At 54.8% G+C, this 21,476-nt stretch overlaps 6 protein-coding genes across 6 annotated transcripts; 3 read left to right on the top strand and 3 right to left on the bottom strand.

Moving 5' to 3' along the window:
* Window positions 1-194: 194 nt before the first annotated feature.
* On the bottom strand, window positions 195-1,691 carry BDZ83DRAFT_610950 (uncharacterized protein). The gene is made up of 3 exons (XM_060507625.1): window positions 1,417-1,691; window positions 1,198-1,350; window positions 195-1,119 (listed from the first exon to the last, which is right to left on the bottom strand). The coding sequence occupies exons 1-3, from the start codon at window positions 1,588-1,590 to the stop codon at window positions 370-372; spliced, it is 1,077 nt and encodes a 358-aa protein (XP_060368088.1). The 5' UTR covers window positions 1,591-1,691; the 3' UTR covers window positions 195-369.
* Window positions 1,692-5,472: 3,781 nt separating this feature from the next.
* Window positions 5,473-6,154, bottom strand: BDZ83DRAFT_610944 (uncharacterized protein). The gene is made up of 2 exons (XM_060507624.1): window positions 6,133-6,154; window positions 5,473-6,078 (listed from the first exon to the last, which is right to left on the bottom strand). Exons 1-2 carry the CDS (start codon window positions 6,141-6,143, stop codon window positions 5,703-5,705), a joined length of 387 nt encoding a protein of 128 aa, XP_060368087.1. The 5' UTR covers window positions 6,144-6,154; the 3' UTR covers window positions 5,473-5,702.
* A 3,633-nt stretch (window positions 6,155-9,787) lies between these two features.
* On the top strand, window positions 9,788-10,983 carry BDZ83DRAFT_170728 (uncharacterized protein). The gene has a single exon (XM_060501468.1). It carries the CDS (start codon window positions 9,868-9,870, stop codon window positions 10,519-10,521), a length of 654 nt encoding a protein of 217 aa, XP_060368086.1. The 5' UTR covers window positions 9,788-9,867; the 3' UTR covers window positions 10,522-10,983.
* Window positions 10,984-11,444: 461 nt separating this feature from the next.
* BDZ83DRAFT_749566 (RhoGAP domain-containing protein) lies at window positions 11,445-14,365 on the top strand (the record flags this gene model as incomplete). The annotated part of the gene is made up of 2 exons (XM_060513779.1): window positions 11,445-12,081; window positions 12,135-14,365. The coding sequence occupies 2 exons, from the start codon at window positions 11,445-11,447 to the stop codon at window positions 14,363-14,365; spliced, it is 2,868 nt and encodes a 955-aa protein (XP_060368085.1).
* Window positions 14,366-14,840: 475 nt separating this feature from the next.
* Window positions 14,841-17,408, bottom strand: BDZ83DRAFT_610934 (Alg9-like mannosyltransferase family-domain-containing protein). Its single transcript, XM_060507623.1, has 4 exons — window positions 17,101-17,408; window positions 16,770-16,991; window positions 16,453-16,643; window positions 14,841-16,359 (listed from the first exon to the last, which is right to left on the bottom strand). Exons 1-4 carry the CDS (start codon window positions 17,311-17,313, stop codon window positions 14,973-14,975), a joined length of 2,013 nt encoding a protein of 670 aa, XP_060368084.1. The 5' UTR covers window positions 17,314-17,408; the 3' UTR covers window positions 14,841-14,972.
* Window positions 17,409-19,489: 2,081 nt separating this feature from the next.
* On the top strand, window positions 19,490-20,979 carry BDZ83DRAFT_749564 (ornithine aminotransferase; the record flags this gene model as incomplete). The annotated part of the gene is made up of 3 exons (XM_060513778.1): window positions 19,490-19,987; window positions 20,070-20,771; window positions 20,842-20,979. The coding sequence occupies 3 exons, from the start codon at window positions 19,490-19,492 to the stop codon at window positions 20,977-20,979; spliced, it is 1,338 nt and encodes a 445-aa protein (XP_060368083.1).
* Between the last annotated feature and the right edge of the window lie 497 nt (window positions 20,980-21,476).

Raw genomic sequence — 21,476 nt, 5'->3', positions numbered from 1 at the left:
CCCTGGAACAGTCGGCGTCGGTGGGGAATGGACAGGGTGGCATCATCGGGGGGCTCGGTGTGCTGACTTTTGCGTTGTGTGTGGCTTGGATTGGTTTGTGAAGGAGTCGGTGGGTATGGTAGGCAGTTTGGTATACCAACAGACTTCCGGATAAAATGAGCAGAATCGTGGGGGGGAAAAAAAGAGAGAGAAAAAAGCAGAATCATCTTTGCATTTGGTAGTGCCGCTTATGCTATGCCCCCCTCGTACCCGATTCAGAGAAGGAGCCCCCTTTGTTATCCAAACGCCCCTGTAGACATGTTGCCAAAAACGTTCTGAATCTTCGCAAAACAAGTGCTAGGCCTTTTCATACCTACCGCACCTCATGCCTCAAAATCTCAGCTTGGGCATTACAAACACCAAGAGGATCAAGGCCACCATGAGCCCGTACACCCAGGCATACAAAATCATCCGCCCCCACCACCCTTTCCCCTCCGTCATCTTCCGCAGCGTGCCCATTCGCCGGCTCGCGGCGTCCATCGATCTCTCCGTCTTATCCATCCCGTCCGCCGCCCGCGACACCACGCCCTTGTCCTGCTCGAGGGTGCTCGAGAACTTCTGCGAGCTGGCCTTGAGCGCGCTGGCCATCTTGAGGATCGACTCGGAGAGCGCGTCCTGTTCCGCGCGCTGGTGGTCCAGGATCGCCTCGGCCGTCGCCGTCGACGACGCGGGTCCGGAGGCCGATGATTTCATGGTGTTGGAGCGGCGGGAGGCGAAGAGGGCTGCGCGGGCTGTGGCTGTCGTTGTCGCGGAGGGCGAGTCTGGGCGGGCTGCTGGGCCGCGGGAGCGGAGGGTCTGCGTTGTCGTCGTGCCCGCGTCGGGGGTCGTGTGTGTTTGCGGCGCAGGTGATGGTTCTGTTGCTGATCGTGCTGGCGCCGATGGCGCCTCTGACGGTTCTCTGAGAACAGCTGTGACTGGTGGAGGCAGGTCAGGTATTTCTGGTTCATCGTCGTCGTCTTCGGGGGTGTTGTCTGTGGGTATGTCTGTTGATCGCGAGTCCATGCTCTCGCTCGGTGTGGGAATGATATCGGCCAGGACGTCCTCTCCATCTGAACTGTTGTCATCCTCATCCTCGTGTAACTATTGCGCAGGTGTCAGCCGCGCCCCACGGAGTTCGCCATCCCCTGCTTCCGTCTGTAGGGTGTCAAAGGAGCGCACCTGTTCAAGATCATGCATCCTGTCCACCAGCCTTTCGAGAAGTTCGCGTTTACGGTTCAGGTCGACCTGCATATCCTGTCTCCGGGAGAGTAGCTTGACGTGCAGTGCCTCCTGCTCTACTCTGGTAAGAAGACTTCGGGCATATTCAAGGTTCTGTGAGAAATTCCTGGTGAGCACAAAAGCAACGCGCTGTATTGACCTTCATCAAGAATCCCATACCGAATTCAATCTCGCTCGCTCAAATTCGCTAGCCCGTAACCTGCGCTCGCGGCTCTGATCGGCATGGAGGATCGCGTGGTCGAGTCGTCGCAGGAGTTGGTTCAGCTCGGCTGCGCCCTTCTCGGGGGATGCGCCGCCGGCGGTAAATGGTGACGCCGACGATAATCGAGCCATAATGTATTTCTATGGGGTTCCTTTACTTAGGCTCACGATACTTTCGGGGGAGAGTTCGATTTCGGTAGGGTTTTGTAGAATCGGGGATTGTTGGACATGTGTCTGGAAAGCTAATGATGTCGTCGCAAAGTCAAGCCACCGTGGCTGAAGCTCACCCCTCCAAGTGCCGGGCGCACAGGCCACACTCAAACGCGCCGATCCCATAAAGTGGGCTTCCTCTGCCCTTCCGTGTAAGTGAAGCGGCATCTGAGGAGAAATGCTCATTTTTGAGTTACTTCTGTCAATCGCACGAGTTCCTCCTAACCTATGTGTGAGATAATATCTTTTAACTAAGAGATTTTTTAAATGGAACGGCCCAATTACCAACTCATAGATGGCCGTTGGGAGACACGTATGCCCCTCCTATTTAATTGTTCGAGGCAATTCGTCACTAAATACTCAGCTCTATGTGCTATCTTTACAGCATCAGTGTAAATACTCTCTGCCAATCGTTGAAAAACTGGAGTGAAGAACTCCGAGGAGCCTGACGTCTTGTTATTCAACTTCCCCTTGGCATGTCAATCCTTACACACAAAGGTTTACTTGACAAAGCCTCTAGAATATGCCACATCAGTGCTGTATCTACTCCAGCTCATCTCTCACCATACAAGTAAATAGAGAAGTAGAAGTCAAGCGATCCAGACATGACTGAAAAGCCTACATGGTAAATATTCAACATTCTCTAAACTATCACTTCAGACGCGGGCACACAAGACTTCGTGGCCGGAATCGATGAGACGTAGGAAGATGTCTAAAAGCTTCATTCATCATGGCCAACTACGCCGACTGATACTAGACCTTCTGTATTGTCCTATCGATAGCACCGTTCGCCAAAGAAAGGCTCGTTGTATTCTCAAGAACCGGCTTTCATCGAAGGAGTGCAGCTAAGGCCCTTGTATGACCGTTTACTGGAGCGAAGACGGCCGCGTGTAACTCGGTAACACCGAACACCAATATTACAGTTGTCAACCTTGTTTGATATTTGCATCTGAGTTGGACTCTTAAACTACGACTTACCTGTCTTGCTTGAAGTAGAGTCCCGAATCCGGATATTCCATTGCAGTCCAGATTTCAAAGTGAATCCCCCTACGACAAACGACATCTCGAATCTCGTTACTCGCCATTGTCCAGGAACGCCACTTTCTTAAGTGCCGCGAGACTGCTTGTGAGATACTTTCCCAAACTTAAGGACAAAGCAACAGATTGATGAAGTGAGACTCTTAAGACGCAAGGTAGAATCAGAATCTCGAGACTCTGTATCAGATAACTTATCCCAGAAGAACGCAAGGCAAGCTCTACAATACGCTTGTAGTATAGTGACCGGTGCACTCTTCAAAACAACACCGGGTGACGCACGCAAATCCTTCGACAACACCACGATATCTCAAAGCCTTTGAAATAGAATCACGAGGTTGTCCTTACAAAGCCAATGGCTTCAAACCGTCATCGTGGTCGTCAAACTCGTATACCTAGTCAACCGAGTCAAGATGAATTCTAACCAACTTCGCCTTCTAGTGCCTAGCCCTGTCAAAAGCTCTTCACTCGGCATATGCATCGAGAGGCATGATCAATCCATGACAATAGCAGTGTCTCTGGACCATCCCCACCCCCTCACTATCACGTGCATTACAGGCGAAAGATGGAACTCACCTCCAGAATCAAGAGAGATAACTTACTACACCCCGTCATGGCTGCCGATCACTCGCACATGTCTCGTGAATAGCAACCCACGATCATTCCCGTGATCAGCTCCGAGTTGTCAATCGAACCAAGAACCAAGGAAACCATACAGTAAAGTCCTTGATGAAGAACTTGGAATCACGAATGCTGCGTATCCACAAATAGGTCCTCCAGTCTCCAAGCGCCAAGTTGTGTGTGTGAGAGAGAGCGACTGCCCTCCCGACGGCTCCGAACCTCCACATTTGCGCTGCCATGGACAAGCAAGCTACGACGGGCACAAAGTCAGCACGCTATCGTATTAGAAGCACAGTCATGTGAGCGCATGATGGAAATGAACAAAAAGTGTGGCTATGCCCCTCCTTCCATCGCCTTCTACCCCGCGTTCCTCGGAACCTGAACAACAGGTTATAGTGTGGATTTGACCGTTGTCTATCAAGGAGGTGAACTTGTCATGGTGCGTGGGTTGCGTGGGATTTTGGCTCGTATGGACGGCAAAGGATTTGCAAGTGGTGGTCTGCAGGGCTGAATGCCTATGGCGAAGACAAGAATCCTCCGTTTCAACAATTAGCCTGTTTCATTTCCTGCAGTTAGTGTTGTAGATAGGCGTAGATCAGGGATCTCTCCGGCCAAGAGCGAGTTGTGAGTTGTCCCGAAAAAATGCGACGGTAAACAGGGCAAGGCGGAAGTCAGTCGTTATTGGGCGAGCTGAGGCGAATGGGCTGGTTTTGATGACGAAGATGTGTGGTTCTGCGCCACCCCCAAAGGTCGACTAGGTAGCAGGTACTGGGTACAGAGTGCGTTGAAGACGAAGGAAATGCGATGCAACCAGTAGAGATGATGCCAAAGCCGTGTCCGAGGCAGCTCTTCTCCGCAAATCCCACTCGGTTGTTGTTGGACAACAGGTCCGGGTGAGGAAACACGACATTTTCTGACTTGGAGAACGGGCGCTGTGTGTCCCTGCATGACGAGAAAGGATTTGGTGCTAATTATGGAAACGGGATGAACCCGGCATTGGTTGGAGCAGCTCATTGACGGCATTTTGAAGGGTCCTCACGATGGTACGTAGTCTTAGGGTGAGAGGGTGTGGCGTGGTGCTGTGCGGTGGCAGTGGGCGGCAGACGCCGACATTGGGCGGCATGGCGGGACCTGGAGGCAGCACTGTCGAAGCCGGGAAGGGCGTCGGGGCAACAAGCTCTTTCAAGCACTGAAGGCCGTTGACATAAACCTGGCGGGGGATGCGGGCATCGTCGTCGAAGCCGGAGGTACACGACGTCATCGGGTAGCCATGGGGGTGGGAGCAATTGCCAATAAGACGGAAGAGTACATGCGGGTTACCGCCTGGATTACGGTGAGGACCTCGAGAGCGTAAGTAGCGGTAAGGTATCTGCTGCTATGAGAGCCACTGTAACCCGCCAGTCCCTGAAGATGGGATAGACATGGGCATGGAAAGGCAGATGAATGGTCGGAACGATGGATGTTCGGCAAGATCCAGCATCTGGGCTCTGTTCTGCAGACAGTGCAGAGGCTACCACCTCAGGCCGGATGGGCTGAATTGGGGTGTGCCATTGGGTTGCGTGCGTTGGATGGCGTATGTTGCTTTTCTGCAAAAGGTACGTGAACCGTGAACCGTGAGCCAGTCGCCCATGACTCCATGTTGCTGAGCTGATGAGAAAACACGAGGAGTCTTAGGCTTTGTTCTCCTGAGCCAGAGGTATGTCGGGAAAAATGCGAGACATTGGTGTCAAAGCTGTCAGACATTACCTGGAACGTCGGCTGATGTGTTGGTGTCAGTCAGAGAGCGCAGGGTTCGCTAGGAGCAGCATGTCCTGAGGCCCATTGGCTAGACTCTGTCGGTTGCAGGTGAGTGCTGCGAACCGAAGCTTGGAAGTGGCATGGTATCTGGCCACGGGTGACGAATTGACTGCCTAGACGATTTGAACCTCGGCGCCGACGTTACGAGATGAGATTCTTCTTCTTCCTGAGTGGCGGTATCACTCCGGAGAAGAGGGCCGCGAGAGGGAGCACAAGGAACGAATGCTCTGTGGTGTTGTGTGTCTCGGCTCCACCACCATGGATCGCTTCTACCTATGTTATGGTCAAGCTGGAGAAAAAGTCAAAAGCGGAAGACAGCACCGCGTCTCCTCTTGAAATAAATAGATTGGATGCTCGACAGCCGATGCCTTGCAGGCTTTGATTGTCCCAGAGAGCAGACTGGCACACCGGGCATGGACAGATGTCGTCGGTTGAGTCCATGGTTGCAAGGCCTGACCGTACCGGCACAGTTCCATCCGCCAGGAGGCTTAGTTCGGCGCTGGCAAAGTGATCGACAGCGGCCTTTGCCTCTTCGGAGACGGAGGTTCGGGCTGGACCAGCAAATGGACCGCGCCCTGAGGTCAAGACGTGACGGAAGTCCTCTTCTGGTTCAGGAGAAGCTCAAAACGGATGGGTGAGAGCAAGATGATGTCGTCGTGGTAGCATTTGATGACTCGACCAAGGCAGGGGAAACGAAACGCTACTTTGCCAGATTCTTCCTCCCAGACTGATAACAGCAGATCCACCGGCCGAAAGCAGGTTGCCGGACGGAAATTGCAACGAAAGCCAAGTTTTCGAGTCCGAGATAGGTAGTTCATACGGTGAAATGGAACAACTGGCCATGGTTGAAGTTTGCAAAACAGCTCAACAGACAGGGACAAGTAAGGCAGTAAGAATAGGTAAGACAGGGAGTCTCGAAAAAGCGAAAGTCGGACGGATAATTGAGCACGCCGCGTGGTGGGTTTCGCATGTCGACGTGACGGTATGCAGCCCTGGCTGATGTGGGAAAAGAATTGCGGCATGCCGCTGGCGATATGTCAATATTTCAGCCCAAAAGTCAATTGATTGCAGAACGAATTCACGGCTGGCCTGATGTTGCGGCAGTTGCGTGTCACAGATGCACTTTCTTCTTCCCACATTAAGGTACCTTACTTTGAGGTACTTTGAGATGGAAGAGGGAAAGAGGAAAGAGGTGCCTGCCAGCTTGAGGACCGGGGTGGGAGGTGCATCTGTCAGTTGGTGCCCGGCCCGGATTGGACGAGACGAGCAGGTGTCAATTAATGCAGGTACCTCTGGCGGCGCATTCCCGTCAGGTCGTTTCCATGGTCAGACTGCGCGGCCTTTTGTGCCATGCCTTATTTCAGAGTTTGCTCGATGCTTGTTAAAGGCCCCAAGAAATAAGCAATAACTTTTGGTCCTGAGTGAGCTCTCACTGTTGCGGTAAGAGGATGACAAAGTGGCTGATGGCTTCAAAGTGATTGAGTAACCTGAGTGTCAAGATCTAGGGATCACGACATTCAAAAAGGCAGCGTCCATGTCGTGTTAGTGGTAATTGAGAAAGGTACCCTAGATTGGTCTTGAATCGATTCTTGTCTTGCATCGACTTCTAGAATGGATGACATCGGCAGGAGGCAGATAGCTCCCTGCTCTCGTGTTTGTCCTTTCTTCTTTCCTGGCGACTTCTTTCCGACTTAGTTTTTGTTTTGTTTTTTTTATTGATTCCTGTTCCTGTTTTGTTTTTTTTCCCTTCTAGAACCAATTTCCAAAACTGGTATTCTCCTGGCTCCGTTACCCGTAGTAGAGCGCCCAAGCTCCGGTGAGCTCCCGCCAGGGCCGCTAGGAGCATAAGAGGGGACTTGTCTCCACGTCTAAGCAGACGACAACCATGGATGAACCATCCAGACCATCAATTGGACCAGGTAGATCCCATCGAGAGGCTGGAAACTCGGGAGTACAGAGACGGCTCGGACAACGTGACTGTCACTGTGCAATTACCACTGCCCGCATGAAAGCTCTCTGGAGTACCTAGGTATGCTGCCCTGGTGTCGGGGCACTGCGTATCTAAGCTTTCGTGGAGGGAAGGATTAGTGACTCTGCTCACTGGCAGCAAGCCGCAGTGCCGCACGAGTCGCCCTCCCCAGCTTGACTCGCGAGGCTTTTCGCGAACGGCCGAAAAGACTCAAGAGGGGAAGAGGGGCCTTTCCAGCATGCGGCAAATCCGCTAGGTACCTTGACATAAGCATGTTGCATCTTTGAATACCCTATGCATCCGTAGCGAAGGCGCTGTAAGTTGTAAGTCATGTAAGGGAAAGGGGTTCCGGTTGGCGCATGCCGGTAGTTGACGCAGTATGAAGTGATGGATGAAGTGCGCAAGCGATGGAACCTGGATCTCTACGGATAGATCCCAAGCATCTAGGGATCATGGGAGTCGAAACATAAATGTCAGAACGTTGAGATAATGCCGCTCATTGATGGGTGACGCATCTTTTCGAGATTGGAACCCAAGGTAAGATCTTGACAAGTGAGAGCGTGGCGTGGTGTGGCGTGGCTGGTAGCATCTGCACGCTTCCCTTGCCGTACCTTAACTTAAAGTTCCTCGCCGGACTGTGGACGCCGTATGAAATCTCTGCGTTCACTCCACTGCTGGATCTAAGGTAGGTAGGTGCTTAGGTACCTGGTAGGTATCCGTTTGCACGTCTCGTCTGGGTGCTCAAAGTATATCTGCGTAAGGTAGGTATCTTACTCCAGCGCGAGGTATTCGTAAGGATGTAATGCCGTGATTTGAAAAAGTGTGGACTGGAATCACTAGACTGATGCAGAGTACGTATGTAAGCGCGTGGTAGTGAAATGAGAGATTGATTGAATGTGATTGCTTTATTGATCTGGTGTTGAGAATTAAATAAAAAAAACAAAATTTTAGACAAACCCGCCAGGCGGGGAGGACTCGGAGAAAGGGCCGTTCATCAGTGGTCACTGGGACTCGGGAGTCTGGGACCCACCACCATCTCGTCAGTCTCATTTCGCGCAAGAGCTCCCGTCGGCAGGGTCACCCCTCCTTCCTGACTTCTGCCATTGTTCGTTCTCCTTGAGTCCTTCCCTCTCACGCTGAGGTGCCGTGGCTGCCTCGAGCCTCGAGAGTCGAAGTTTTGCCATCCCCCCGAGGTAAGAACCCAGGTCACAGGTGGCAGGCACCCAGGTTGGCCCAGGCCTCCCGTTGTCCCATTTGATCCTTCCTGACCACGCCCCACAGAGCCAAAAATGCGGCGAGGTACTAGGTATCTTGCCATGTTAATGGTACTTGGCCGTGTTTGGAGCTGGGTGCATGGCAACATGGAAATTACGGCACTCGCTTTGGACCTGCCAGCTGGAGATGGACAAAAGCGTTTATTGTTACTTGTATGCATAGTACGTACCAATGATATGGAGACGTGCCCGGGCGTGGACACTGGAACACTGTGAATTTTGCAGATTCATCCTCTCTCTCACTCCCGTCTCTCCTCTCGCATGCCACCATGCCTTTGCATCCATCTACCAGGAAGTGCCGCGTCGTCGTCCCCTTGCATGCTGTCAGCCTTTCCCCAGCAAGCAACACCAGCAAGCAACACCAGCAAGCAACCACAGGGTAGGTAGTCTCCCAGTTCCACCGCCGGCATTACGATAAGGTACTCCTCACTGAATACCTAAGGTATCCCAAGGTAAAATATCAAGGCACCATTACCCTCGCCAGCCCACCTCCTCTTCGATCGTCGGTGACGGTACCCTACCGGCAACTACCTGCCATGGGCCCTTACGTCTGGGTACTTTAGGTTGATAGCTAAGGTAACGTGCTAACGTACCAGGCCAGGAACCCCAGTGGTCAGGGAGACGCCGTGAGTCCGCGACGGTCGGGAACGACCAGTGACAGACGGCTAATGAACGGCCAATGCCCAGCAGCATTCAACGTCCCACGTCGCACGTAACTGCGCATCAGTAGCACACATTGGCCGATGCAGCCTTCGGGCCTCGACGAGTCTTTCTCTCCACCGTACGATGGGCCTGGAGTGCCTGGCCTGTCTTGCTCCCTGGGCCTTCTGGAGCTGTTGCAAGGTCCCGGGCCGGCTCTCTTCCACTCGTGAGCACCTCAGAGTGCCCTGCTCCAGACCATTTAGACACACCTCACCTAGGGGTACTTCCATTCCTTCGTCAAAGTGGCGAGGAAGGCAGGTATCTTATGTTTCCACTCCCGCTCCCACACTCCCGTTTCCTCCCACCCAACCTCTCTAGCCAAGGCCCAGCGCCAGTCCCTGTGCCCACTACCTACTCCGTACTTACCTTACCTTGGTACTAGGTACTCCGTACCGCGTAGATATTGACAGTGAATTCACATTGGAGCCTCTGCCCCGTCAAATGGGCATGACATCGGTATCGCAGCCGTCCAACCCCTCACAACCCTCATCCATCCTCGTCGTCTCTGGCCCTACCAGACCACCTGACCGGCGTCAACCCTGCTCATTGCTGCTACCTTGGTCCGGGTTATCCATCCCGTCCCGTATTGTCAGCGCCTGGTTGCCGCCGCCGCGCTGACGAGTTGTACCGCTTGGTATGCTCCTCCTGCTGCTGCTCCTGATGTGTGTACGGAGTATGTGTGTGTTATTGATGCTTGCTTGACGCTCCCTGTCGTGTCTTTTGCATTTCTCTGTCCGCGGACCGCTGGGCACTGTAACCATTATTCGCTCAGCTCTGGGTACTTTGCGTTTCCCCGACTCCATGCTTGTTTCTTGGTGTCTATTGTTCCCGCATCGTCGACGTCCAATATCGTTACTCAGTGCATCACACTTCATTGTCCACAGCTGGGTACCTCAGTATTACTCACTGCTGCAACGCAAAACCTCACTCTCACTTTCAGTCTCACTATCACTCTTTCTCTCATTATTCCAGCCTCACTCGCTCAACTACACTACGCTCATTCATTGTGCATTCTCACCTCGACCGGCTTTGACAAATTCAGCCTGGCCTGGAGGTGCTGCCTGTGAGCTTGAATCATATCAGAAAAAAAAGGAAACAAGTACTGGTCTCATCACCACTGACGACAACGCGTCTAGCGCACACCCATACTCCTTTCCTCCACACCTCTCTTCCTACCTTAGGTGTCTGCCTTACCTCACACCTCACCTAAGCTGCTCTCTTCCTCTCTCCCGCCCTCTCTCTCTCTCTCACCTTGCCTTACCATACATAACCTACCTCCATTTCCTGACCTCGCCCGATTTACGCACACACGCACACGCACATTACACTTACGCCCGGCCTGGACCACTTGGACCTAGACCCCCAACCTGGACCTGGACTGGACCTGGACCTCTGACTTGCACCGGCACCTGCAACCTCTCCTGCGTCCCTCCGCCTTCGTCTATTCGTACCTAAGGTACTCCGTACCGACTCCGTACTTGCTTCGCCCTCTCTCTCTCTCTCTCTCTGGGCTCTGCCTTTGCCTCATCTCACCTTACTCACCTTCCTATTGCTTACCTGGTACCGGTGCACATACCTTGCATTTTCCCCCTTCTACCTTACTCGACCCCCAGACTCTCTTCTCCAGACCAAACTCCTTCACCCCTCGCCCTCTTTTGTCCGACCGACAACTATCGACGAAGAGGTTTCAAGGTGTCGTTGTCGCGCCTAGTGTTCTGGTCGGAAACGTCGCTCGCTTTCATTCGTTTTCTATCGTCAAAAAAAAATCCCACCAACGCACAGCTCGCTCGTGTCTTACCGACTCCCGCCATCCCCTCTCTAGCTCCGCATCGTCGTGGCCCGCCGTCCTCTGTCCCCGGTCAACGCTGCCCGAATACACCTGGGTCATTTCACCTACACGGACGCTCTTCGTCACCTCACTCGCTCGCCCCCGTCCTCGTTCCTACTCACACTTGGGTCGGAACTTCTTCATGACATCAACAGCAGGGCCTTTGCAACACAAGACAAGGAGGACTTCCAGAGACGGTCTCTAGGAGCGCTTCACTCGACAAAGGAATATTTGCGCGCCAAAAGAAGCCCACGACCAATCACCGCCTGCGCGTCGCATCTCATCCTAGCGCATGCTCACACCCAATACCTTTCAAGCGACTCGATCCTGTGCCAAAACACCACCAGGCGACCAAGCGACCAACCGATTGACCTACAGATCGAGGACCGACTGCACCGAATCTGTCTCTAACATACAACTTTCTTTGGCCGTCGCTCGACAAATCCCCGCCGCTTGACACACTTTGTTCATCCTCGATTCCCACGACAACCAAAGGACGCTGGCTGCGATAAAGTAATTGAGCTCCGACCACCTGCGCTCCGTCATTGCGATGACGTCCGCCGCTCCTCCCCCCAACCAGGCTTTTCAGCCCACGAGCAACTCGACCGCGCCCGCCGCGCCCTCGACTCCGAATAAGAGAGATCTCAAATCGTGGTGGAAAGGATTCAAGCTTCCCTCGAAGCATCAGGAACATCACGGTAGAGCCCCTTCTACTTTCGCATCGCAACAGCCGCCCCCAACTCCCACTCAACCCCTCTTCAGTGAAGATGTCGACGAGGCAATCGATACGTCAGCTGTACCTCTCAGTCTTGTCTTGCTGTTGCAGGATGCCCATTCTGTTGGGTCCTGCGATCCCATTTTGCCTCAAGTCTGCGCTTCGAGTGATGCGACAGCCTCCAATACCTTGAACCCGACTGCACGGCTCAACAGGCTGTCCCTGTCCATCACCATGCCTGTGCGCCAGTGTGCCAAGCACATCCGCGCGGCTGTGAAAACATCTTCTACTTCATGTGCTAAAGGTTCTACAGCAGACAATCGGCCTCACGGAATTTTCGGCGTTCCTCTCCGTCAGAGCATCACCTACGCCAATGTCGCGATATCTCTCGTCGACGAGAACGGAAAGAGCTATATTTATGGCTACGTACCGATTGTTGTCGCCAAGTGCGGCGTCTTCTTGAAGGAAAAGGGTAAGTATACGCAAACTACAGTCCATCTCCAACGTGCTCACATGCCGTCTTAGCAACAACGGTGGAGGGTATTTTCCGTCTGAGTGGCTCCGAGAAGCGAATCAAGGAGCTGAAACAGATTTTCGACTCACCCGATCGCTACGGAAAGGGCCTGGTTTGGGACAATTACACGGTTCACGATGCTGCCAACGTGCTCCGACGATACCTCAACGACCTTCCTGAACCTGTTGTGCCGCTAGATTTATACGAGAAGTTCAGGGAACCGTTGCGAGGCGCCACGAGGCAAGCCGTGGGCGATGCCGAAGGCCCGCAGTTTGTCGAAAATTTCGACGATCAAGCGGCCATCGTTAAGTACCAGAAGCTCATCACGGAGCTCCCACCGCTGAATCGCCAGCTCCTGCTATACATCCTGGATTTGCTCGCTGTCTTCGCCGCCAAGTCGGAGGAGAACAGGATGAATTCACAGAATCTAGCAGCCATTTTCCAACCCGGCATGCTGTCGCACCCGCAGCACGCCATGGCTCCTGAAGAGTATCGCTTAAACCAATGCGTGCTCATTTTCCTCATCGAAAACCAGGACCACTTCTTGATTGGCATGCAGGGCACGGCCACTGACGAGAAGACAAAGCAGCTGATCGAAAAAGGCACGCCCCCTGCAGCGAGTGGGCCAGTGACTCCTAACCCTAACAGGAAGTCGGGTCTGGGCCGGTCTGCTTCCAATGCGAGTGCCGGCGCCGACAGTGTAAGAAGAGACGGAATGCTCAGAAGAAACCGATCGACATCTTCAAGGCACTCGCACCATGAAGGTTCTACGACGCCGAACAGCCCAGCACTCGCCCCGACGCCGAACAGCGGGCTTGGCAGAAGCAACACAGTCCCGTCGAAGAAGTCCCCTGCTCTTCAGACGGGAAGGTTCCGACGTGATGCTTCACCCATTCCAGGCTCGTCAACCCGTGAGCCCATGATCCCGACAACAACGGAAGAGCTTGTCGAAGCACCTGATCAGTCCCCCGCTGCGTCGAGCATTTCGCCTGCGCCGGCTGCGATAGGCACATCTAGCCTGGCACCCACCGCTGCTGGCAACGCAGGCAGAAGCCAGGAGAGGCTGCTTGATCCGAACGAAGCCACGACCCCCATTAAGGAACGAGTCCTTCCTGGCATATTCCAAAGATCCCCTACGGGAGAGGGCGAGAAGCGACAACCGAACAAATTGAAGAAGAAGCGGATTCCTGGGAGCTTGAACCCGAGCGCGCAAAGCTCCGCCGCATCCTTGTCCGGTACGCACTCAGCCGCTGTGTCCCCTAGTTTTGAGGCCCCCAACCCCATGGATCTGGTGGCCGATACAATCCCAGAGCACGATTCCCTCGCGGTTGGCCAGCAGCCTGGTGCAGTTGATACACCCTCGGAACCCACCCCGCGCGCATCACAGGTCCCCTCTAGCAACACCCTACATCCCGAGCAGACGCTCAAGGCCAAAAAGTCACCGCCAACATCACTTCACTCATCATTTAACGAAGGTTCTGACGTTGATCAGACTGAAGAGTCCATTGTGACGACTTCCGCAGACGCCAGCGAGCCGGATAAGGAAAAGAAGAGAAGATGGCGACTTTCACGACAGAGAGGCCACGAGCACCACCCTTCAATCACCTCTCCGCGTCTGGCTTTCGGATCCAACGATAATGCCGACGTGAGCGTGACCTCGATTGGCAGTGGTGGATACAGGCCCCGGAAGAGCTTCACCGGGGAAAGTTCAGATACTGGCATGTACACTGCCGAGGCACAAACCAGTCATGAATCGCGGGACAAGGACGGCAAGGACGAATCCAAGGGGCCCATCGGTTGGATTAGGAACAAATACCGTGAAGCCAAGGAGAACGCCGAGCGACGGAATAAATCGCCCCCAGCAGACCGACAATCTTCCTTGGGAGGCTCAAGTATCATGTCGGGGAGGGGAAAGAGCCTGGATATTCGCAGGGAACCCGAGGAGAGGGCACCGAACCCACCTGTACCGCCGTTGCCACAGCAAGCGGCCCCGATTCAGACGGCGGCGGCTCAGCCGGCAGCGACGCAAACCGCAACGTCCCAACCTCCGCCACCCCAGCCGACATCAGCGCCAGCGCAGCAGGCATCATCTCCAACGGTCACGAGTCCTGTATCGCCGCCTCCCGCATCTACCGTAGCAAACCCACCAGCACCGGCCCAACCGGCAAAGTCTCAGTTGGCAGCAGCCTCTCAGCCGGAGATCGCACCGCCAACGCAACCAGCACCTGAAGCAGCGCGGTAATACCGACAAGGATCCGAATTCGAAGTATGCCCATTTGAGGTGTTTTGTTTATCAAGAGCACGTTTTTTTGTGTGGAACATGCCATTTCACTCATGGTTGGACACGATGCATCAAGGGTTTCTGAGGTGGAAAAGGGGGCCAGTCTAGACGAGGCCAACCCCCAGTTCCAAGAGACTACGTTTGAACGTTTGAAAAGAAAAAGGAGGCATGTGCGTGCTTGTTGTGAGTGAACCATCATAAATGTACGGAGTTGTTCGATTCTCTGGCTTGGTGTACAGCGACGCATTGTCTACGGGCTCGCTCGCTATGAAGGGTATCCTGTCAAATTGGCGTTTTTATTTTGTTCATGAGTGTAGTAGTCTCGGCCACACCATAACCCCTTAACGTTTCATGGGATTTGGTTTTTGTGTCCATGGGCCTAGGATAGGGGTAGGAAAAGAAAGAATTTTATTTCCATTCTCAAAGTCGCGATGATGCTCTAATTTTGTGATGTATTGCGATTCTTACATTTCTATTGACTCTTTTGGGGTCCTTTTTTTTCGTTTTCTTTTTATTTACATCTTATTTTTTTGACTCTCTGCTCTTACACTGATGTTGTTCAACTTCTCTAGGATACAGTAGTATACAGCCCCGTGTCCCAAACAACGAGCTTCCCGCGCCGACGGGCGTCCTCGTTGAAAAAGCCGTTCCAGCCTGACCAGACGCGTCTCGGGCTCACGCCGAGGTGGCGGCCCGCGCCGTTGGGGGAGGAGAAGAAGTCGTGGAGCCAGGGTTCGATACCTTCGAAGCCGATAATGTAGCGGGGGACGTCTTCTGGTGGTGCTGATGATATTTCGGGTGATGTTCCTGAACCAACGTCGGACTCGGACTCGGAGTTGGACCTGGAGATGGAGCTTGACTCGGCTGCCGGCCACAGCTCCGTCGCCATGAAGAGCTGGGGGTCGTCGTAGAAGCGGTCGGCCTCGTCGCGGTAGGCTTCGCGTTCGGGGGTGCCTGGCTGGGTGTGCAGGGGCGGTTCGCAGGTGAGGGCGCGGGCGCGGAGGGCGGGGTGGAGGAGGTGGGAGCGCCAGGGGGTGGAGTGGCATGGTGTTAGGAAGAGGGCGAAGAGTTCTTTGCCTTGAGATTCTTTTGTTGACGATGAGGAGGAGGAGGAGGAGGAGGACAACGAGGCCAATGCCAGGGACGCGATCGGCGCGGATGTGGCCGCTTGCTCCGGGTGTATGCGGGCGTACGAGGTCCGGAGGAAGGTCAGGACCGTCAGGGGCGCGGGCTGGTGGAGGAGGGTGAGGAAGAAGGCGATTGCGGCGTGGATGGCTAAAGCGGAGGCGAGGAGACGTTTGTGGCGGAGGCGGGGCTTCGGGAGCGGGGACTTGGCGGAGGGTGGTGGGGCCGGGGTCGTGAAGAAGGATGTTAGGGGCGCGGCGGCGAGGATGTGGAGGTTTGGGAGGAGGGGGTAGATGAAGCGGACTTCTTTGTGGGAGACGGTGGAGAGGGCGGCGAGGGTGATGTAGACTGTCCAGGTTAGGGTTTCGAGGGTTGCTTTGCTGGGGATTTTGGAGTGTGATGATGTTGTTGTCGGTTGCGGGGGGTGGTAGAGGGATACGAGGACGAAGGGGAGGTAGGTCATTGAGAGGAGGGGGAGGCCCTGGGAGAGGTAATAGTGCCAGTCGTTGCGGCCATAGAGGACGGCGAGGGATTGGGAGAGGTTGAAGTAGAGGAATTTGTAGGGGGGGAAAGCCCATTCGCCAAAGTAGAGGCGATCTGAGGTTAGGGACAGAGAGAGGACGAGGGTGCCGCAGAGGAGGGCTTCGCGGAGGAGGAGGAGGATGGTTTGCGGGGTGAGGGCGGAGGTGGTGGGGCCGGGGCCGGAGGTGGGACCGGAGCGGGAGAGGAGGGGCCGGAGGAGGGTCGCGAGGGCGACTGGTATCCAGATGAGGATGTTTGTTGGGCGGAGGAGGACGGCTGTTGCGGCGAGGATGAGGGATAGGCGGAGGCTGTTGGCGTGTAAGCGAGTGTTTTTCTTTTTGGGAGAGGCCGGTTAAGGTGGGCGGCCGGTCGGTGTCAAAATGTGAGAGACGGAAACATACCTAGTGAGAGTCCCGGGCGTGTGTAAGATGGACTTTGCGGGCTTGGGATTCTCCTTTTCTGTTTTTGCATCACTGAGGAGCTCCCAGGGCCAGTAGTTGAGGGCCATGATGGTGAGCGTGGTCTCGAGCGAGTTGGAAAAGGTCCGGGTGGAGCAGTACCACTGGAAAGGACTGAACATGCTCATGAATAGCTACATGACGATATTGCATTAGCCTTGGTTTGACAAGTTATGCGGATGTAGCAGTTGTGACAGCTACTGATGGTGGTGGTGATGGTGGTGGTGATGGTGGTGGTGATGGTGGTGGTGAGGACTTACAGCGAACCATGAGACGGAGCTATCGGCGCCGTAGATCTTGACGGCCAGCTGCCAGGTGTACCAGTCGGCGGCGGCGGCGAAGACGGCCTGTGCGGCCTTTGGAGCGGCGAGGAGGAGCCATGGCCTGATGATGGGGAGGGGCCGGGCGACGAGGTCTGCGAGGGTGTAGACGCCGGCGAAGAGGGCGGGATGCAGCGAGGAGCGGAGCTGGTTTCTCCATTCCTGGTTTGTGTTAGTTGCACATGGGATTCAACAAACGTTTACATCCTCGACTATCGTGAATAGTGATCATGAATAAAAAAAATTACAAATAGAGAAATTGAAAACTCACCCAGGTGATCCAGGCGCCGCTCCCCTGGCCAAAGGCGATGCGCCAGGCGGGTTCGAGGGCCTGGAAGTACTCGTCGGGCTGGAAAAAGGTGAGGACCCACCAGGCGTTGAGGAGACGGATGATGAGGAGGGACCGGAAGACGGAGGGCTTGTTGTGCTCGTTACGAACTGCCATTAGGAGTTCGGGGGCGGGCGGGGAGCCGACGGAAGCCATTGTGGATACGGTGCGTTGAGAGTTTGTGGCCGGCGGCGGCGGCGGCAGTCAGGCGGGGTGGGGGACGGAAGGGACTTATTGCGTAATCATCGGTCGGACGGGGGGGGGGGGGGAGGAGGGTTGCGGTGAGCTGTTTGGGGGGAATGGAATGACCCTCTTGCAGGAAGCAGCGGCGGCGGCGGCGGCGGCGTGGGAAACGAACGGTTCGGTCAACGCAGCGGGGAGCCCGATGGATTTGAGAGATGAAGGGCGAGTCAGGATGTGTTGATGGTAGTGCCGCGTGTGTGCCGGTTGTTCGAATGTAAGTGTGTCAACCTGGATAGACTTTTTCTTCTCTTCTTTTTTCTCGCTGTTTTCCTCTTCTCGCGCTTTGCCGTGTGGCCGTCGGACGGTCAGCTAAGGGGGCACGAAGGGGGGAAGAAAGGAGTGTGTGGGCTGTGATGGAAAAGTTGATGCCGAAAAGCGGTCTTCTCGATCGCTAATGGAATGTCGAGACGGGAGGACCAGGATGTTGCGGGCTTACGGCAGGGCCGTGGACGGACGCAGAGGCGCTAAGTTTCATTGACAGGCCACCGCCCTCAGGCAATTGGTCACTAAAGAATCAGTCGCCGAAGCCTGAAGAACCTACCTGAGGTACCTAGGGTGATGAGGACACAAGACTACATCTAGCCTTGTGGCCTTGATCTTGAGGCAATCAGTTGAAAACTCTCAGGCAGGAACCTGGTGATATCCACTTATCTGGAAAAGAACAGATGCTCATTGGATCTTTAGTAGTCTCCATATAAATGGACGGCCCTATTGGATCCGAGCAGCGGGAATGGAAATACCGTCTTTGTCATTGGGCCACGGAGCCCTTTCCTCTGCCGTCCGCATCGGCCCCAATAGCAGGCACTCCCGTCTGTCACTCTGCGTATTCTCCACGCACCACGTTCCATGGTTTATCTACATGTAATTCCCTATCTTTTTCTATTCAGTCCAATCGCACGTCGTTGAATATAGTGCGTGTATGCGGTTTCTCGAGTTGTCGACAAATGGTTACACTGTTGGCCGTCTGCAACGCAAAAGGAAATATGATAGCGTAGATAGGGCTTGCTGTGCCTCTCCAACGCCGCGACCACAGATGCCCGTTATCGGCCTCGGTGCATTCCTCATTCCTCGTTCCAGTTCCTCGCAGTTGTTGTCTCCCCCCCCGCCGCATTGGCAAGAGGCTCTCGCTTTGGTTGCTCCCCCTGATGGGATTGGTGGTTTCCTCTCTTGAAAGTTGACTTTCCACCATCAACAACACCCGGCAGTCATCTGCCCCCCTTCCCCCAGACTACAACCCGCGGCAACACCAAGCAACCGCATCCTTTTCCATATTCCATTACGAGATTCTTACCCCAGAGAAAAGGACCAAAGAAACCACCGGTGACCGAACGCACTGCTTTTCCTACGTCCGCGCCACCCCTCCCCTCTCTCCCCCCGGGGCCATGTGACTGAATTGGCACCGGGATGGTTTCCCTTACATGGCCCCCTCGGGCGTCATCCCGCCCACTCACCCACTTGAGCCGCTTATACCTGCGCTTAGGGGAACATACCTGCACTTAAAGGCATAGTGGCGCGCCTTCTGACTCCGACACCAAGAGTTTGGTTCCAGGTCAAGGTCCAGCCGTTTTTCACACACTTGCATAGCTTAGATTTTTTTTAATCCACAAACTGGCAAGAACCCGTCGTACCCGTCTCGTCTCGTCTGCTTTGTCTTGCTGGCACCAGAGTGGCAGGGCCATGTACTTCCTACTCGTATCGTCCGCCTCCGGCCATGTTTGGACCCTGTCCACGTTGTCGCCGCCGCCGCTTTCCCACGACCACCTGGTTTCCTGGTTTTCTGCTTCCGTATCGCGCTTGAGTCCTTTTAGTCAAGGATGACCGGGCTTTCTGCCAGGGGGGTATAATTACCCAAGACCCCGCGATTTGCCCCTCGTTCCCGTCTTCTTCTCTTGACGCTCTCCTTCTCTCTCAACTCTCCATCTCCTTGCCTACAAACTCTACTTGAACGGCCACTTGTCCTGAGTCGCAAACGCTCTCTGACAACAATTGAACGTTCCCTGGAGCCAATTGATCCTTTTTCAACTACCCATTCCACGCATCTCACCCATATTGCTCTCTCACCAAGTCCATCCAACGTAAATCAGACAACATGGCCCCCCACGCAAACGGCGGCACCCCTCAGTCCAATGGCGGAGTGGAGTCGAGATACCACGCCTCTTCCACCCAGGCCGCCATCAAGTCCGAGGAGGAGCTCGCTGCCCACAACTACCACCCGCTGCCTGTCGTCTTTTCCAAGGCGAGCGGCGTTCACGTCTGGGATCCCGAGGGCAAGCAGTACCTCGATTTCCTCTCCGCCTACAGCGCCGTCAACCAAGGCCACTGCCACCCCGAGCTCGTCAAGGCCTTGACTGAGCAGGCCAGCAGATTGACTCTCAGCTCGAGAGCCTTCTACAACGATGTCTTCCCCAAGTGGGCCGAGAAGATCCAGCAGGTCTTTGGCTATGACATGGTTTTGCCCATGAACACAGGCGCCGAAGCCGTCGAGACCGCAATCAAGATTGCCCGCAAGTGGGCGTACAAGGTCAAGGGCGTTGAGCAGGGCAAGGCTCTGGTCTTCTCCGTCAACGACAACTTCCACGGCCGAACTGTGAGTACATTCCCAAGATTTTTGCGGCTGACAACTGCGTTTTTTTTTTTTTCGGACCGAGGCTGACGTGAAACCCTCCCAGATGACTGCCATCTCTCTGTCAGTCGACCCCGAATCGAGAGACAACTACGGCCCCTATGTTCCCAACATTGGCGCCCTGAACCCTTCCACGGGCAAGGCCATTCGCTACAACAACGTCGAGGATATCGAGGCGGTGTTCGAGGCGCACGGCAAGGACACTGCTGCCATCATCATCGAGCCGATCCAGGGCGAGGCCGGTGTCGTGGTCCCCGACGACGACTACCTGAAGAGAGTGAACGATCTTTGCAAGAAGCACAACGTCCTCTTCATCTGCGACGAGATCCAGACCGGTATCGGCCGCACTGGACGCATGTTGTGCTCCCAGTGGGCCGGCATCAAGCCTGACATGATCACCCTGGGCAAGGCCATCTCTGGCGGTCTGTACCCCGTCAGCTGCGTCCTGTCGAGCAAGGAGATTATGCTCGTCGTTGAGCCCGGCACCCACGGTTCCACCTACGGCGGTAACCCCCTGGGATGCGCCGTGTCCATCCGCGCGTTGGAGATCATGGAGGAGGAAGATCTGACTGCCAAGGCTGAGAAGCTGGGCAACATCTTCCGCGAGGGCATCAGAGCCTTCAACTCGCCCATTGTCGAGCTGGTGCGCGGAAAGGGTCTCCTCAACGCCGTCGTCATTGACGAGTCGGCTACGGATGGCCGCACGGCCTGGGATCTGTGCCTGTTGTTGAAGGAGAAGGGTCTCTTGGTACGTTGCAAACCCCCTGATACAATACCACACACGGCACATGACTGACTCGTCTGCTTTTTTTTTACAGGCCAAGCCTACACACGGCAACATCATCCGCTTCGCTCCTCCTTTGGTCATCACCGAGACCGAGCTTCGCAAGGCTATCAACATCATCGGCGAGGCGCTCAAGGAGCTCCCGACTGTCGAGAAGGCTGCGCACCACTAAGTGAATGTAGAGGCTCACTGAGACAGTAGTGATGACGGACAGATACGCTCTTCAACGAGGTGTACTTGTCAATGATCGTCGAGCGGCTGGTGTCCTGTCACACCACACAAAAGTGTGGGGTACGGTTGGTAAAGTCGGGGTCCAATGATGGACTCTGACGAATAGCCTTAATGACGCAGCAGTTGGCGGCTTGGTATGGATATCTAGTTGGGGGCCGTCAAAGAGCATCGCTTCCTCAGAGGCGCATGTTATTTGTCTGCCTTCGAAAGAGGGAGAAAAAAAGGAGGCATCTTCAAGGTTGCGGCGCGCGGGGTGCGGCCGGGGTGGTCTCACGGTAGGATCAGGTCACACTTGGTCTTGCCCGGGACAGGCAGCATTTGGGATTCCCTTTTTTTTTTTAATTCATCACATACGGGTACGGAGCATGGAGCATACAGAGCATAGGCCATCGGCGCGGGGGAAGCAGAGGGCGTACCGTGCAAAAGCATTCGCCGCTC

This window comes from Colletotrichum acutatum (assembly GCF_030867785.1).
Source record: "Colletotrichum acutatum strain CBS 112980 chromosome Unknown BDZ83scaffold_20, whole genome shotgun sequence".
NCBI lineage: Eukaryota > Fungi > Ascomycota > Sordariomycetes > Glomerellales > Glomerellaceae > Colletotrichum > Colletotrichum acutatum.
The sequence above is the reverse complement of the archived record's forward strand: the minus strand, read 5'-3'. Positions and strand labels throughout refer to the sequence as shown.